The sequence below is a fragment of the Helianthus annuus genome, chromosome 5, assembly GCF_002127325.2.
Source record: "Helianthus annuus cultivar XRQ/B chromosome 5, HanXRQr2.0-SUNRISE, whole genome shotgun sequence".
Taxonomy (NCBI): Eukaryota; Viridiplantae; Streptophyta; class Magnoliopsida; order Asterales; family Asteraceae; genus Helianthus; species Helianthus annuus.
Window position 1 is genome coordinate 26,349,237 of NC_035437.2, and position 16,836 is coordinate 26,366,072.

The 16,836-nt window shown below is 41.7% G+C and overlaps 2 protein-coding genes across 2 annotated transcripts; one reads left to right on the forward strand and one right to left on the reverse strand.

Moving 5' to 3' along the window:
• Positions 1-145: 145 nt before the first annotated feature.
• On the forward strand, positions 146-9,017 carry LOC118492081 (golgin subfamily A member 6-like protein 1). Its single transcript, XM_035989858.1, has 4 exons — positions 146-618; positions 700-800; positions 1,494-1,637; positions 8,671-9,017. Exons 1-4 carry the CDS (start codon positions 146-148, stop codon positions 9,015-9,017), a joined length of 1,065 nt encoding a protein of 354 aa, XP_035845751.1.
• A 4,057-nt stretch (positions 9,018-13,074) lies between these two features.
• LOC110942850 lies at positions 13,075-15,298 on the reverse strand. The gene is made up of 2 exons (XM_022184612.1): positions 14,647-15,298; positions 13,075-13,079 (listed from the first exon to the last, which is right to left on the reverse strand). Exons 1-2 carry the CDS (start codon positions 15,296-15,298, stop codon positions 13,075-13,077), a joined length of 657 nt encoding a protein of 218 aa, XP_022040304.1.
• Between the last annotated feature and the right edge of the window lie 1,538 nt (positions 15,299-16,836).

The following is a 16,836-nucleotide window of genomic DNA, read 5'->3' on the forward strand; positions in this document are numbered from 1 at the left end:
GTGTCTGGTTAATCAGGGCAAGGATGGTGGTTTCAGTTGGGATAAATACATTCCAACGGACAGTAAAGTATGCTTAGCAGATCAAGATGATGAAAAATTGCTAGAAGGTTTCAGTTGGGATAATTTTTGCCCAGACCAAGAATTCATGGCCAAAGAGATGCTAAACACTAAAGCCTTTGTTGCTAATGCTTATGATGAATATTGGGCCGAAAAATATAGAAAAATTAGGCAAGCTGGAGAAGAGAAATGGAAAAGATATGAAAAAGAAGAAGAGGAAGAAAGGAGAAAAGCTGAAGCTAAGAAAAAGAAAAGAGAAGAAGAAGTTCAAGTGAGAACAGTCAAAGAAGTTCCGGAATTTGAAATCAAAGTTGATGTTGAAGCAGTTAAAGTTCCTGAGAAGTGCATGAATTGTGATTCTCTGATCAAGCAAAACAATGAGCTGCTACACAACATTAAAAGGTTGAAAGAATCATATGATACATTGAACAGAGAAATGAACAAATACACCGAATCGAATAGTGAACAAGTTGTTGCAATGAATAAACTCAAAGGAGCTTACATGAGACAGCTTGATGACGTCAACTACTACACAGAGAAGTGTGCTGAACTGGAATTGAAGTTGGTAACACAAAGAATTGAAACTGAAAGAGTCAACAATTTATAGAAAAGTAACTCATGTTCTACTTTTGTTGTTGACAGGATTTATCCGATTGTGGAAAGATTGAAGACTTTTGAGGAAGAAAAGACTTCGGAAGAAAAGAAGTCCAAGACAAAAGAAGAGGATGAAGTAGAAATTTCTGGTAAAAAACCAAGTGTTGTCTACAATAGATGTCCGCCCCCGGTCGAAAATGGATATTCTCCTCGAAATCCAAATTCTGAAAGAGTCAAAAAGGCAATTAACTTACAGTGGGAGTCTGGGCCGTCAGATAACTTGCCGGAAAATATTGATGTCACGTACACATCGTCTGACACTGATCATGAGTCCGAATTGATAAAAAGTGTGGTCGATCAGGTGTTGGATAAAGATGACATTGAGGAGTCAAAATCGGAGTCCAAATCCAAGTCAAAGTCTGAGTCCGACACAACAATCAAAAAGGACAAACGGGTTTATGATAAAGAATTTTTGCTATCAAAATCTAATTTGAATGACGAACCAATCAAAGTAGCATATACTTTGAAAGATTCTGACAAATTATATTCTGATGAGATTTTTCCAATAAGGAGTGTGAAAGTTGAAATGATTCAAAAGGTTTTCAAAATCACAGAAATTAACATTTCTGAAATAAAAGATTTAAATCTTTCTGGAAAACCTAAACAATACACTTGAAGAGATCAGCAAAGAATTAACAAAAAAATGGGTTACAATTGTGGTTATAGTTTCCAAAAGAAACCTAACCATAATGGTAATGTCAAAAAGAAAGGTCTTGGATTTAATCAACCGAAAAATCATAAAAATGAAAAAGTTTATAAACCAAAAACTTTGTTTGTTTCAGGAAAATCTTCAGAGGCTGAAAAAGAGCAAGCATTCAGGAAACAGACAAATCAAGAATTCCTTGCCAAGAAGCAAGAAGAAGTAAAGAAGAGTGTTGCTCAAAAGAAGATAGAAACGAGAACCTATTTTCAGTGCAAAACTGCTGGTCATGTTGCTAGGAATTTTCCGAAAACATTCAAACCAAAACAGGAAGTTTCTGAAAAACTGAAAGAAAAAATTGTTGAGAAAATCAAACCACCAACACACAAACTTAGAGTTTTTGAAAATTCAATTTATGAAGTTGGTGAGTGTTCGAAAAATGTTTTCAAAAAGAAAGAGAAACTTAACAATCAAATCCGGGTTGTTAAGCAATCAAAAGCAAGTTCTGGTGATGAATCTGATTTCATAAAATCAGAAGAGCCGCATGTTGTTGTCAAAGAAGTGAAGCAAGTTCCGCCAGTGGATGATGTGAATTTTCCACCACTGAATGCTAAAAATTTGAAATCTAAAATTGGGAAAGTTGAAATTTCAAACCAATTCTTTTCTATAAAGAAAGAATTGGATGTTAAAAAAGCCTTTAATCCTGCAGTGAAAAATATTTTTGGAAAAATGATTGAGGGAAAGGCTAAAGGGGTAAACGAATTTTATCAATCAAAAAGGAAAGATGGAACCCCAAATGAGACTGAAAAGGTTACACCTAAGGCTGGTCAGGCTTGGGTGGATATATTATTCGTTGAATAGAAACCTGACTTGCCGGAGCTCCCAAGTTGGTAATCGCGGAGCATGAATCGGCATTATTCTTGAAAATGTTTTTTGAAAATTTAAAATTGAGAAGTGTAAATTGCCGGAACTCCCAGGTTGGTAAGTGTGGAGTAGGAATCGGCACCTTGAGAATTCAACCAACAGATGGTAATTGGTTGAAAATGTTTGATAGTTGATCTTACAAGTGGTTAATCGAGGTCATTAAGTTGAACTTGATTTAACTATCTATTCAAAAGTTTTGGTAAACAAAGTGATGAAGTGACCCCAAACCTACAAATGGTTGATAAACAAACTTATTTTCCGGAAAAACCATTTTGATTAAAACGAACTTAAGTGTTTTGAAATCATAATGGGAAAATAGTTTGTTGTAGGGGGGAGTTCTGATTGTTTATGCCAAGTGGATGGATAATTGAGGCGATTCAATATCAGTTGTCATGTTCTTGTACAGTTTGTTTTCAAATTTCCTTTAAATGTGTTTGAATTTTAGGTGGAGTAAAAATTTAAAATTTCAGAAAATCCAAAAACATTAGAAAATTTGTAAAAATCAAAAACATGATAAAATGAAAAATGAGTTTTTGTTGCATAAAAGAGGAATGATAGTAAATCAGTGGACTATCACAACACGCTAAAGAAATGGAAAGTTAAAAATGTGATAAACAATCTTACTGCGGATGTGTCAGTAGGTTTTTACTCATTTAGTAGATTGTAACGAGATATAAACCTAAATTCAAACTTGCTTATCTCGTGGGGAACATTTCTTGGATATATGGGTAACCCCCGAAATCTTGTTTGAAATGTCCCTCTTTCTGAGATACTAGGTCTTTATACTCAGTGATATCTGGGATATTATTCCGGGACTTCTGCTGAATGGAAATTCTGACCTAGTCCCCGTATAATACTTTCTGCAATTGCTTGAAAAATAGCGCAGCCCTCAGCAAAAATGATTAAACAATAAAATTGATAATCATTGCTGTTGAAGAAAAGATCCTCTAAAGGGGACACACCAAAAGTCGAAACTGTCATCTCTCTGTGTATACGGAAGTATTGACCTGAGCTCTCACAGCCTTCGCAATTTAACCCCTTTACAGATATCATCTAGGTATACTCACCTGTAAGACTGAATATTGGGATCTGGATACGGGAGTATATTCAAGTAGTGGGACACTCGAATGAGTTTAAGTATCTAAGACACTAATTTCGTATCTCAGAACAGTTGAAATTTGTGTGAAAATTTAAGTGGACCAATATACTGACAATCTAGGTGAATTGTTCAGAACTTAAAATGAAATCAAGCTTAATGCTATTAGTGATTTGTCTCAAAAACTGATATGATCCTCTTGCACGAACTCACAAAAATATTGTCTGTAAATATTTCTTTACTGCATTTATATTCATTCAAAAATCCAAAAAGATTTTAGTGTGTTTTAGCATAAACTTTTGAAAAATTCAAAAAGATTTTTGACATCTGATGTAGAAAAGCTGATTTTCGAAATTCCAAATGCTAGACATGAAGAACATGTTTGGATAAAGAGTGTGTGAAAATGATTGTATTTGAAAAATGGTTTTTTTTCAAAGATAAATCATTATTGAATGTTTCTTGCAAGAGGTTTATAAATTTTAAAGATTTAATCTTTGAGAAACTTATGTGTATGGTTGAGAATTTGCAGGTTTGAAGATAGATCAAAGCCAAATTCAGATATCTGAGCAGATGGTAATTTCCAGACTACGATCCCAGCAGATTGAGAGGGGGAGTCTAAAGACATCAAGAGATAGAGATTGAGTAAGGATGCTTACAATGGAGAATACTTCGGAGAGAAGCACAAAGACTGATAAAGACTGAAAGTTTGACAACCGAAGACTCGACACTGAAGACTCCGTCAACATCCGAGGGGGAGTTTGTTGGTGCATCCGTCTGCCGCCTATGTCTTGTATCGAGTCTTGTTTAGAGTTAGTTAGATTATGGCTCGGAATCCAAGAAAATGATATATGTAAGTGATTCCGCTCGAATCATCAAGTCTGATTTTGCTTGAGATGAAACGATGTGATTCCGCTTGAAACACGTTCAAGCGGAATAAGGTTGCCTATAAATAGGGCTGTTTGGAGCGAAATCATTAGGGAAGTCTTCCGGTTTGCCACGAAGTGCTGCCGAAGTGTTGTCGTGCTTGTAAAAGGATTCTATATCAATAAAATCAACAAGTTAAAGTGAATACGGCTGAAATAACACTGATTCATTAGTTTCCGCCTCTTGAATTGGTGAATTACTCTTCTGATCGACTCGTTCGGGTCTGAAAACGATCCTACAGCCAGGATAACCAATCCATCCCGACCACCACTTGAAATTCTCCCATCGACATTGGGATTAAATCTATTGAGTATTCCTCATCATTAATACTCAATTTACAATCTTGACAAACGTCACACACTATGAAACTCTTGTTATTTCCTATTTCAACCTCTAAGGGCACAAATAATTTTGTAAACACAAATGAAGGATGTCGAATAAATCCATGTGAAACAAAGGATTTATTCGCACCCATATCAAATAATACACGTGCAGGAATCAAGTTTAATGCGAATATACCTGAGACCACATCGGGTTCTGTTTTCGCTTCAGCCGCTGTTAGTTGAAAGGACCTGGCCTTCGCCTTTGAAGTTTCTGTTGGGAACTCTTTGGTGTCTTTCTTTCCAACCAAGTCCGGGCATTCGGACTTTTTATGGCCCGGTTGGTAACACTTGTAGCAAACAGAGACCTTTCCTGGACATAACGACGCGGTGTGCCCCGTCTTCCCACATATGGGACATGGTTTGTCCTTGAAGCGGTACTCACCCTTGTGCCCCTTTCCACATACTTTTCAACTTGGCGATCCACCCTTCGCATCCGTCTTCTTCACCGACTCAGTTGTTCCAGCCTTCTTTGTAGGGCTCGGGTTAACTTCCACTACCCTTCGTTCACCCCGTTTCATTTGCTTTTTAACTCGAGACCACAAGGCGGCCCAAGTGAGGTTCCGGCCCACTTCTCTTATACGTATGCATACACAATTAGGGTTGCTAGTTTTCACAATTCTCCTTGCAACAAAGAACACACACACACACAAACTCTCTCTCAACTCGGAACCAAGGGCTGCCGAACACGCTTCGAAGCTTGTTGAATCCGGATCCTTTCTCTCCATCTCGGTTAGTTTGAGTTCATGATTTTCGTGTTTATGTGATTTTGATAGTAATCGGACTTCATGATGGATTAGGATGTTACTAGTGGTTCGGTTCGTAACATGATGCATTATGATTTTCTGTTTTGTTATGATGTCGGGTATGATATGATTAATCGGTCCAAGTATATGTTAACCGGTTAGGGTGCTTGATAGTCTAATACACGGTTTATGTTCTGAAGGATGATAGGCTGAATCATTGATTAATTACTGTTATATATGTTCTTGTTAATGATGATTATATGAACGTGAATTGAAGGTATTATGAAATTGTTAAAAGTTGTTGATTGATCTGATTTCGAAACTGCCTAAACTGTTTGCAAGAATTACGGATTAATTGTTGCTAATGATTATGGAAATTAGGAAGTTGGTTACATTCTGATCTGGACACGGGTTGCGAGTCGAGACCAGCCTTTGCGACTCGAAACCTCAACACTAGCACAAGCAGCACAAGTCGCAACCGAGGTTGCGAGTCCTGTTGCGACTCGTAACCAGACCATGACAAGCCGAAATCACTGTTGCGACTCGTAATCTCCTGTTGCGACTCGAGATCACTGTTGCGACTCGAAATCACTGGTTGCGACTCGAGACCAGTGATGCATGCACGCTGATCGGACCATGCACTGTCACGAGCCCAACCAATTGGGCCAAACAATTTGGACTTATGTAGTTGACTGTTATGTTATTGGGCTGCTATGTGTTACTAATTGGGCCGGATAGTTATTGGGCTAGACTTGATTGCACAATCCAGTTCAGTCGCACAAGGTTACCGGGCCGCACAAATAAATCCTATTTTGTTATTTAGGCCGAGTATTATTGGGCTTATTCAAATCGTACAAGTAAATGTGTTGTGATCGTTACTGGTATTGCTTAACTGTCAAACGTTGCCATGATTTATACGTGATAATAATGCGTTAATTTATGTGATGCATATGTGTATTACCTTAGTCGAAACCTGACTTGTACAATGACCATGATAGGACGTGGTTGACCATTTACTAGCTTACCTGTACCCTTTGTGTATCTGCCGAGCAATCCAAGGTGAGTTCACACAGCCAAGGCATGGGATTCCCGGGTTGGGAATTGGGTTGGATATGTTGAAAAGAATTACTCGTAATTACGCATTCACTAGACTATTGACCATCGTCCTCAGGATAGTCAGGACACGTTACGTAAACCCTGCGTAACCCAGTAATTGCCAATTGTCTCCCGGGTCGGGAGGACACGTTACGTAAATCCTGCGTAACCCAATACCTTCTACTGTCTTCCGGGTCGGAAGGACACGCTGCGTAAATCCTGCGCAGCCCCCCACACGTACCACTGTCCTCGGGGAAGGGCACGTCACGTAAATCCTGCGTGACCCTGTACGTATTCCTGTTCTCGGTTTAAGAAGAACACATGGTTGGAAATAGTCTAGTAAGTACCATAATGGGAAGCCCCGTTATAAAGGATAAATGTGAGAATCCCTCACCAATAAAATATTTTTGCTTGGGAAGCCTTAATAGATGAACTTACGCATGATTATTACGAACTTACTTTCTGTGAACTCGCTCAACTAGTTGTTGACTATTTGCTGCATGCCTTGCAGGACCTTAGGTACATTATGGAGCTTGCACAGGGAGTAGCAGGTCGTTGTGGGATATGGATCATGAACGATATTTGAACTTATAACTATTTTGGAGTTTACACTACTATGCTTCCGCTACTTAAACAATGTTTGGTTTTGAAACATCAATCATGTCATGATGAACTACCTTAATTACTTTTATTATTATTAAATGCTATGTTTGATATGATTGATGGCTTGATCCTGGTCATGTCACGCCTCCAAGCGGTGGTAATCCGCGTGTGGATTTTGGGGGTGTGACAGATTGGTATCAGAGCCATTGGTTATAGAGAACCTGGTTTTAATATGGGGAAAACGTTTTTATTAAAACCGGACTATAACCAGAACAGTGCTCTCAACAATCCACAACGACGCTTGGCTCCACGTGCAAGACTCGACATCCTAGGTAATAAGGTTTATGTTTATTGCCTGTTTGCTAGAACTGCTTAGAACTTTGCTCGCATTACGCTTAGATACACATGACTTTATTACATAAGAACACCTACGTGCTTACACTTTTCTGTCATCGCCCTACTCGCGAACCATTCTCACTTACGCTACTTTTGCAATGAAGATCATGTCTGGACAAATTAACATGACTCAAGCCCAGCTAGAGGCTCTCGTTCAAGCTCAAGTTGCTACGACACTTGCAGCCGCACAAGCAGGAGGTATATCCTGTGGTTATAGCACACATTAGGATCCTTAGATCCTACACTCCTAAACTAGCCCTTGTAATTAAACCTTGTCCTATTCGTACACAATAGGTCAACCCGCACAGCAACCAGTCTGCACTTTCGAGAATTTCATGGACTGTCATCCAAGTACCTTCAGCGGCACGGAGGGAGCGGTTGGACTCCTCCATTGGTTCGAAAGGCTCGAAACTGACTTCGAGGTGCATGATTGCCCTGAGTCTCGTAGAGTGAAGTTTGCTACTAGAACACTCGAAGGTGTTGCATTAACCTGGTGGGAAGCACAGGTTCAGATGTTAGGGCTGGCAGCTGCTAACGCCACTCCCTGGAATGAGTTCAAGGACCTAATTAAGGAAGAGTTTTGCAGTCAAGAGGACATCCACAAATTAGAGGTAGAGTTCCTCAACCTACAGATGGTGGGGTCTGAAATTGAAGTCTACACGAGGAGATCAAACGAGTTAGCCACATTTTGTCCTACTATGGTAGACCCTCCCACCAAACGCATCGAACTGTATCTCAAGGGTTTAGTGCCCGAAATTCAGAGTCATATGACCACAGCTAACCTTGGCACTATCCAGCAAGTCACTCGACTGGCTCATCGTCTCACAGACCAGGCTGTAGAACAGAACAAACTACCGAAGCGTGCTGAGACTGATACTGCATGTGCTTCTAGAGATAACAAACGCAAGTGGGATGAAAACCTGAGCACGGGATTGATTTTGGTCCAGCCTCTGACGCAGAAGCAAGAGACAGATGACTACCATTGGCCCGGACGGCAGTTTTCTAGTAATCATGGGCAGAAAAGATATCGAGGAATTCACCCATGGTGCAACCATTGTAACAGACACCACAGTGGACGGTGTCGCAAGGAACGATGTCAGAGATGTCTTAAGATTGGTCATGAAGCTAAGGATTGTCGAAACTCACGTCCTGTAGGTCAGGAACAACAGCCTCAAGCCCCACAGGCTCAGTGGCAGCAGCAAAGTTTCAGAGAATGTTTTCAGTATAGTACAAAGGATCACTATGAGAGACACTATCCACAATTGAACTGGAACCAGAACCAGAACCACGACCATGGAAGCAGGAACGGCAATGGGGTTAGCAACGGGGGAAACAATGGAAACAATGACGCCCACGACCGTGTGTCTGGGATGGATCAGGGTGATGCAAGGGACGATCTTAACGTAATAGTGGGTAAGTTACTTCTTGTCGACTCTTATGTTACTATATTGTTTGATTCGGGTGTAAATACCAATTATTTGTCTTTGAAGTTAGCCGAATGATAAAACATACACCAACTCCCTTGAACACCCAACGTGTCGTAGTATTAGTTAATGGTAAGGTCTAGAGGCTATACTTAGTTCCGGGTTGTAATCTTATCCTAGCTGGCCAAGCTTTCTCTATAGATCTCATTCCCATAGTTTTGGGTAGTTTCGACGTCGTGATTGGGATGGATTGGCTATCCCAACACCAAGCGGAAATCTTATGCAGCGAGAAGATAATTCGTATTCCACGTTCTAGTCAAGAACCTCTCGAAGTCCAAGGCGACAAGAGTGGTGCTGTGGTTGGCATCATCTCTTTCTTGAAGGCTCAGAAGTGTTTGCGGAAGGGTCACACCGCAATCTTGGCACTCGTTACTGACGCATCAGCAAAGGAAAAGAAATTGGAGGATATTCCAATTGTACGTGACTACCCTCAGGTGTTTCCTGAAGACTTACCTGGCTTACCGCCTCATCGTCAGGTCGAATTTCAAATCGAGCTCGCTCCAGGAGCAGCACCCATAGCTCGCGCACCATATCGTCTAGCTCCATCAGAATTGGAGGAATTGTCAAAGCAGCTACAAGAGCTCTTGGAAAAGGGCTTCATTCGTCCAAGCTCTTCGCCTTGGGGAGCTCCAGTACTATTTGTGAAAAAGAAAGACGGTACGTTCAGAATGTGCATCGACTACCGTGAACTCAACAAGGTGACGGTGAAGAACCGTTATCCTCTTCCACGCATAGACGACATATTCGACCAGTTACAAGGGTCGTGTTACTATTCGAAGATAGACCTGAGGTCAGGTTATCATCAACTGAGAGTCCGAGAGGAGGACGTCTCCAAGACTGCATTCAGAACTCGTTACGGTCACTACGAGTTTCTTGTCATGCCATTTGGATTAACGACCGCGCCTGCTGTATTTATGGATCTTATGAACAGGGTGTGCAAACCCTATCTTGACAAGTTCGTCATTGTTTTCATCGACGACATTCTGATCTACTCCAAGAGTCAGGAGGAGCACGAGCAGCACCTACGCCTTATTTTGGAACTCCTTCGGAAGGAACAGCTGTACGCTAAGTTTTCGAAATGTGACTTCTGGCTTCGTGAAGTCCACTTCTTAGGCCATGTAGTGAACAAGGATGGGATCCATGTCGATCCATCCAAGGTAGACTCGATCAGAAACTGGCCTGCACCACGTACGCCAACGGAAATACGCCAATTCTTGGGTTTGGCGGGTTACTACAGACGGTTTATTAAAGACTTTTCGAAGATTGCTCAGCCGCTTACGTTACTGACACAGAAGGGTGTTACCTATCGCTGGGGAGAGCCCCAGGAGACTTTGCAGCGCACCTATCCTCTCTTTGCCAGAGGGCACAGATGACTTCGTGGTTTATTGTGATGCATCCATTCGGGGACTTGGATGTGTGTTAATGCAGCGCGACAAGGTTATTGCTTACGCTTCACGTCAACTCAAGATTCACGAACGGAACTACACGACGCACGATTTAGAGCTGGGAGCTGTTGTTTTCGCGCTTAAGATATGGCGACACTACCTGTACGGTACCAGGTGCACGATTTATACCGATCACAGGAGTCTCGAGCATATTCTTAAGCAGAAGGATTTGAACATGCGTCAACGAAGATGGGTTGAACTACTGAACGATTACGAATGCGCTATCAAGTACCATCCAGGCAAAGCCAACGTTGTGGCTGATGCCCTCAGTAGGAATGACATTTTACCTCGGCGCGTGCGAGCGCTACAGCTTACGATTCAGTCTAGCCTTCCTGCACAGATACGAGGTGCTCAGGCAGAAGCATTGAAGCCCGAAAACGTCAAGGCTGAAGCCTTACGCGGCTCACGACAACAAATGGAACAGAAGGCAGACGGCGCCTACTATGTAACGGGGCGTATTTGGGTCCCACTTTATGGCGGTCTACGCGAACTTGTAATGGATGAAGCTCACAAGTCTCGCTACTCGGTACATCCAGGGTCGGACAAAATGTACCACGACATCAGTACTACATACTGGTGGCCTAGTATGAAGGCCCACATCGCTACATACGTTGGAAAATGTTTGACCTGTGCGAGAGTCAAGGTCGAATATCAGAAACCAGCGGGCCTACTTCAGCAGCCTAAGATACCTCAATGGAAATGGGAAGAAATTTCCATGGATTTCGTTACAGGCCTACCCAGATCCCAGCGTGGGAATGATACTATATGGGTGATCGTGGATCGACTCACCAAGTCTGCACACTTCCTAGCTATAAAGGAAACGGATAAGTTCTCCACTCTCACAGACGTATATCTTAAAGAAGTGGTTTCTAGGCACGGAGTGCCCACATCCATCATTTCGGATCGCGATGCACGATTCACGTCAGAGCTATGGCAAGCGATGCACAAATCTTTCGGCTCACGATTAGACATGAGCACAGCATATCATCCTCAGACGGATGGGCAGTCTGAGCGAACGATCCAAACTCTTGAAGACATGCTTCGGGCATGCGTTATTGATTTCGGCAACGACTGGGAAAAGCACCTTCCTTTGGTGGAGTTCTCGTATAATAACAGTTATCACACCAGCATTCAAGCCGCTCCATTCGAGGCATTGTACGGGCGTAAATGCCGGTCACCTCTCTGTTGGGCAGAGGTGGGGGATAGTCAGATCACGGATCCAGAGATTGTAGTGGACGCCAGAGAAAAGATTGCACAAATACGACAACGCATGGCGGCAGCACGCGACCGTCAGAAAGCCTACGCGGATAAGCGTAGAAAGCCATTGGAATTTCAGGTCGGGGACCGGGTTTTATTAAAAGTTTCACCCTGGAAGGGTGTGGTACGTTTTGGCAAACGGGGCAAACTGAATCCGCGGTACGTCGGACCATTCGAAATCATAGAAAAGATTGGCAAAGTAGCATACAAGCTAAACCTACCAGCTGAACTCGGGGCAGTTCACAATGTCTTTCATGTATCGAACCTAAAGAAGTGCCTATCAGATGAAACCCTCATCATTCCTTTTAAGGAACTCACTATCGACGAGCGGTTGCAGTTCGTCGAGGAACCAGTTGAAATCACGGACCGGGATGTGAAGGTCCTCAAAAACAAGAGAATCCCTCTTGTTCGAGTACGTTGGAACTCCAAACGTGGCCCAGAGTACACCTGGGAACGCGAAGACAGGATGACAGAAAAGTACCCCCAGTTATTCGAAACCAACGCAACCACTACTGAGGCTGAAGCTACTACTTCGGAATTTCGGGACGAAATTCCAGATCAACGGGGGGAGGATGTGACACCCCAGGAAAATCAGTTTACCTAGCTTCCTCAGTGAGTGAATACCAAATTTCGGGACGAAATTTCCAATTAGTTGGGGATAATGTGACAACTCGTACTTTACCGACTCTTAGATTATGTGTAACGGTTTAGAACTTTGTGATTTCATTGGTTGATTGACTGTTACGTGCTTTATGATTTGATGAGAATGCATATGTTATGTGAACCAAATGCTAACCCAACCGCATACAAGCCCATTCGGGCCACACACCCAACTCGAGACCACAAGGCGGCCCAAGTGAGGTTCCGGCCCACTTCTCTTATACGTATGCATACACAATTAGGGTTGCTAGTTTTCACAATTCTCCTTGCAACAAAGAACACACACACACACAAACTCTCTCTCAACTCGGAACCAAGGGCTGCCGAACACGCTTCGAAGCTTGTTGAATCCGGATCCTTTCTCTCCATCTCGGTTAGTTTGAGTTCATGATTTTCGTGTTTATGTGATTTTGATAGTAATCGGACTTCATGATGGATTAGGATGTTACTAGTGGTTCGGTTCGTAACATGATGCATTATGATTTTCTGTTTTGTTATGATGTCGGGTATGATATGATTAATCGGTCCAAGTATATGTTAACCGGTTAGGGTGCTTGATAGTCTAATACACGGTTTATGTTCTGAAGGATGATAGGCTGAATCATTGATTAATTACTGTTATATATGTTCTTGTTAATGATGATTATATGAACGTGAATTGAAGGTATTATGAAATTGTTAAAAGTTGTTGATTGATCTGATTTCGAAACTGCCTAAACTGTTTGCAAGAATTACGGATTAATTGTTGCTAATGATTATGGAAATTAGGAAGTTGGTTACATTCTGATCTGGACACGGGTTGCGAGTCGAGACCAGCCTTTGCGACTCGAAACCTCAACACTAGCACAAGCAGCACAAGTCGCAACCGAGGTTGCGAGTCCTGTTGTGACTCGTAACCAGACCATGACAAGCCGAAATCACTGTTGCGACTCGTAATCTCCTGTTGCGACTCGAGATCACTGTTGCGACTCGAAATCACTGGTTGCGACTCGAGACCAGTGATGCATGCACGCTGATCGGACCATGCACTGTCACGAGCCCAACCAATTGGGCCAAACAATTTGGACTTATGTAGTTGACTGTTATGTTATTGGGCTGCTATGTGTTACTAATTGGGCCAGATAGTTATTGGGCTGGACTTGATCGCACAATCCAGTTCAGTCGCACAAGGTTACCGGGCCGCACAAATAAATCCTATTTTGTTATTTAGGCCGAGTATTATTGGGCTTATTCAAATCGTACAAGTAAATGTGTTGTGATCGTTACTGGTATTGCTTAACTGTCAAACGTTGCCATGATTTATACGTGATAATAATGCATTAATTTATGTGATGCATACGTGTATTACCTTGGTCGAAACCTGACTTGTACAATGACCATGATAGGACGTGGTTGACCATTTACTAGCTTACCTGTACCCTTTGTGTATCTGCCGAGCAATCCAAGGTGAGTTCACACAGCCAAGGCATGGGATTTCCGGGTTGGGAATTGGGTTGGATATGTTGAAAAGAATTACTCGTAATTACGCATTCACTAGACTATTGACCATCGTCCTCAGGATAGTCAGGACACGTTACGTAAACCCTGCGTAACCCAGTAATTGCCAATTGTCTCCCGGGTCGGGAGGACACGTTACGTAAATCCTGCGTAACCCAATACCTTCTACTGTCTTCCGGGTCGGAAGGACACGCTGCGTAAATCCTGCGCAGCCCCCCACACGTACCACTGTCCTCGGGGAAGGGCACGTCACGTAAATCCTGCGTGACCCTGTACGTATTCCTGTTCTCGGTTTAAGAAGAACACATGGTTGGAAATAGTCTAGTAAGTACCATAATGGGAAGCCCCGTTATAAAGGATAAATGTGAGAATCCCTCACCAATAGAATATTTTTGCTTGGGAAGCCTTAATAGATGAACTTACGCATGATTATTACGAACTTACTTTCTGTGAACTCGCTCAACTAGTTGTTGACTATTTGCTGCATGCCTTGCAGGACCTTAGGTACATTATGGAGCTTGCACAGGGAGTAGCAGGTCGTTGTGGGATATGGATCATGAACGATATTTGAACTTATAACTATTTTGGAGTTTACACTACTATGCTTCCGCTACTTAAACAATGTTTGGTTTTGAAACATCAATCATGTCATGATGAACTACCTTAATTACTTTTATTATTATTAAATGCTATGTTTGATATGATTGATGGCTTGATCCTGGTCATGTCACGCCTCCAAGCGGTGGTACTCCGCGTGTGGATTTTGGGGGTGTGACATGGCGATCCACCCTTCGCATCCGTCTTCTTCACCGACTCAGTTGTTCCAGCCTTCTTTGTAGGGCTCGGGTTAACTTCCACTACCCTTCGTTCACCCCGTTTCATTTGCTTTTTATGTTCGATTTCTCTCTCCCGAGCCATATTTATGATCTCGGTGAGCGTCTCATACTTGGAAGGGGTCATGAACTCTCGGTACTCAGCGCTTAACATATTATAATAATAATATATTTTCTGCTCCTCTGTAGTCACTAACTCATCACAGAACCTCAGCTTATCCATGAATATACCCGTGATTTTATCAATCGTTTCACCCCTTTGCCTTAACTGGAAGAACTCTTCCTTGATCCTGTGGATAACCGCCTTGGGACTGTGATGTTTAAGGAATGGTACCTTAAACTCATCCCATGTCATGACCCTTGCCGCTTCGGCTCCAATCTCTCTCTTTTTGTTATCCCACCAGTCCTTGGCTTGACCCCTCAACTGACCCGTTCCGTAAGCCACAAAATCGCTCACGTCACAGTGGGTCCATTCAAACACCCCTTCGACATCACTTAGCCATCTTTGGCATATTATCGGGTCAACTTCCCCGTTGTAAATTGGCGGTTTATACGCCATAAACTCCTTATATGAACAACCCTTACGTTCTCCGGAATTTTCTTTCATAAGGTTGACATGGTCTTCCAACCTTTTAACTCGTTCTTCAACTTACGATAGCACTGTATTTTGAATTTTGTCTATGAAACCGGATAGACTATCCTCAATTGCCTTTCCCACTTCTTCGGCAATTACCTCTTTCATTTGTTCGGTGACTGTCGGCACCAGATCATTGTCACTCCTTTCCGTCATCTTGAAACTGAAGTGTTTACATCAATTATTAAACATTTCATTTACAACATAGCTTTATTTGCTTCGGTTTAGCCAAGTTCGTAACTTGCTTTAACCGTTCTCATTTAGTGCACTTTCCGGGTTTGAGTGTGTTAACACGCTCTTCCCGTGCACATTAATTCACATCTCTTTTTCTCACATATGATAAAATTTACTAAAAATAAATAATTAATTCTTACCGGATGATCGATCAAGCTTGAACCGAACACACTTTGTTGACAACCTTGAGCTCTAATAACCAACTTGTAACGCCCTTCTAATTATTAACCAAATTTAATAAAATATGCATATTCTAAAACCAAAGTACTTCACTTCATTAAAAGTACAAAATAGAAGTTTTCATAGTGATCACTTACTAGTTAGCTACTAACTAGTTTAAATATCCCAAAAACAGTTAGTTAATTATTTACATCATAAACATTGTCTACAACAAGATTAATTAAACGCGGAAGCTTCAAAATTTGTGTTCGGTTCTTCAAAACGTGCTTGATCGCCATCCGGATTAAGTTCCACTTCACCTAGTGTCAAAACCACTTAAAATGTTAGTTTTGACTTTATTATAATTCATAAAAACAAGTTCAAGAATCAAACAATCGAAAATAAAATAAAAATCCAGAATTTAGTTTGTCGCGTGTCGCGCCAGGCCTTCCCCATTTCGTCGCGTGTCGCGAGGACTCTCGCGTCTCGCGCCAGATCCAATGAATCCTGTCGCGTGGTGCGGGGGACTCGGTTTTCCAGCAGGTGCAGGTTTGAGACCTGCATTTCCTGCCCAGCTCCGAATTTCGCAATACGAACTTCAAATGCTTATAACTTTTGATCCGTAGGTCCGTTTTAGACGATTCTTTTTCCTATGCGTCTATAATTTAATTACCGACGCGTCTATTACATTTATTTTACCAAAATTCAAGTCTATGGACCGAATGTCTAAAATCACAATTTTGCTTAATCGACCCGCATATTTAATACCAATTCTACTATCAATGCTAATGTAACTTCATGGCGCATTTACCCAATATCCGAGGCTTACGATCATCGGCACTTCATTACGAATTCTATGGTTTCATGCTCTTATGATCCGTCATCGCCAAATACTAACCAAAACCAAATCTTTACTACTTAACACACATTTATTTGACCCGTTTGGCTCATTTATGGAATCCTCCATTTCTAATGACTACCAAACATTTTTCCAAGCTAATTTATTTCGTTCAATTAAGTGATGATCACCATCACCTCAACTAATACAATTCCTTATACTATAACACAACTTCAAATATCTAAAATATCAAATTTACATGATGTAACGGGACATGTTA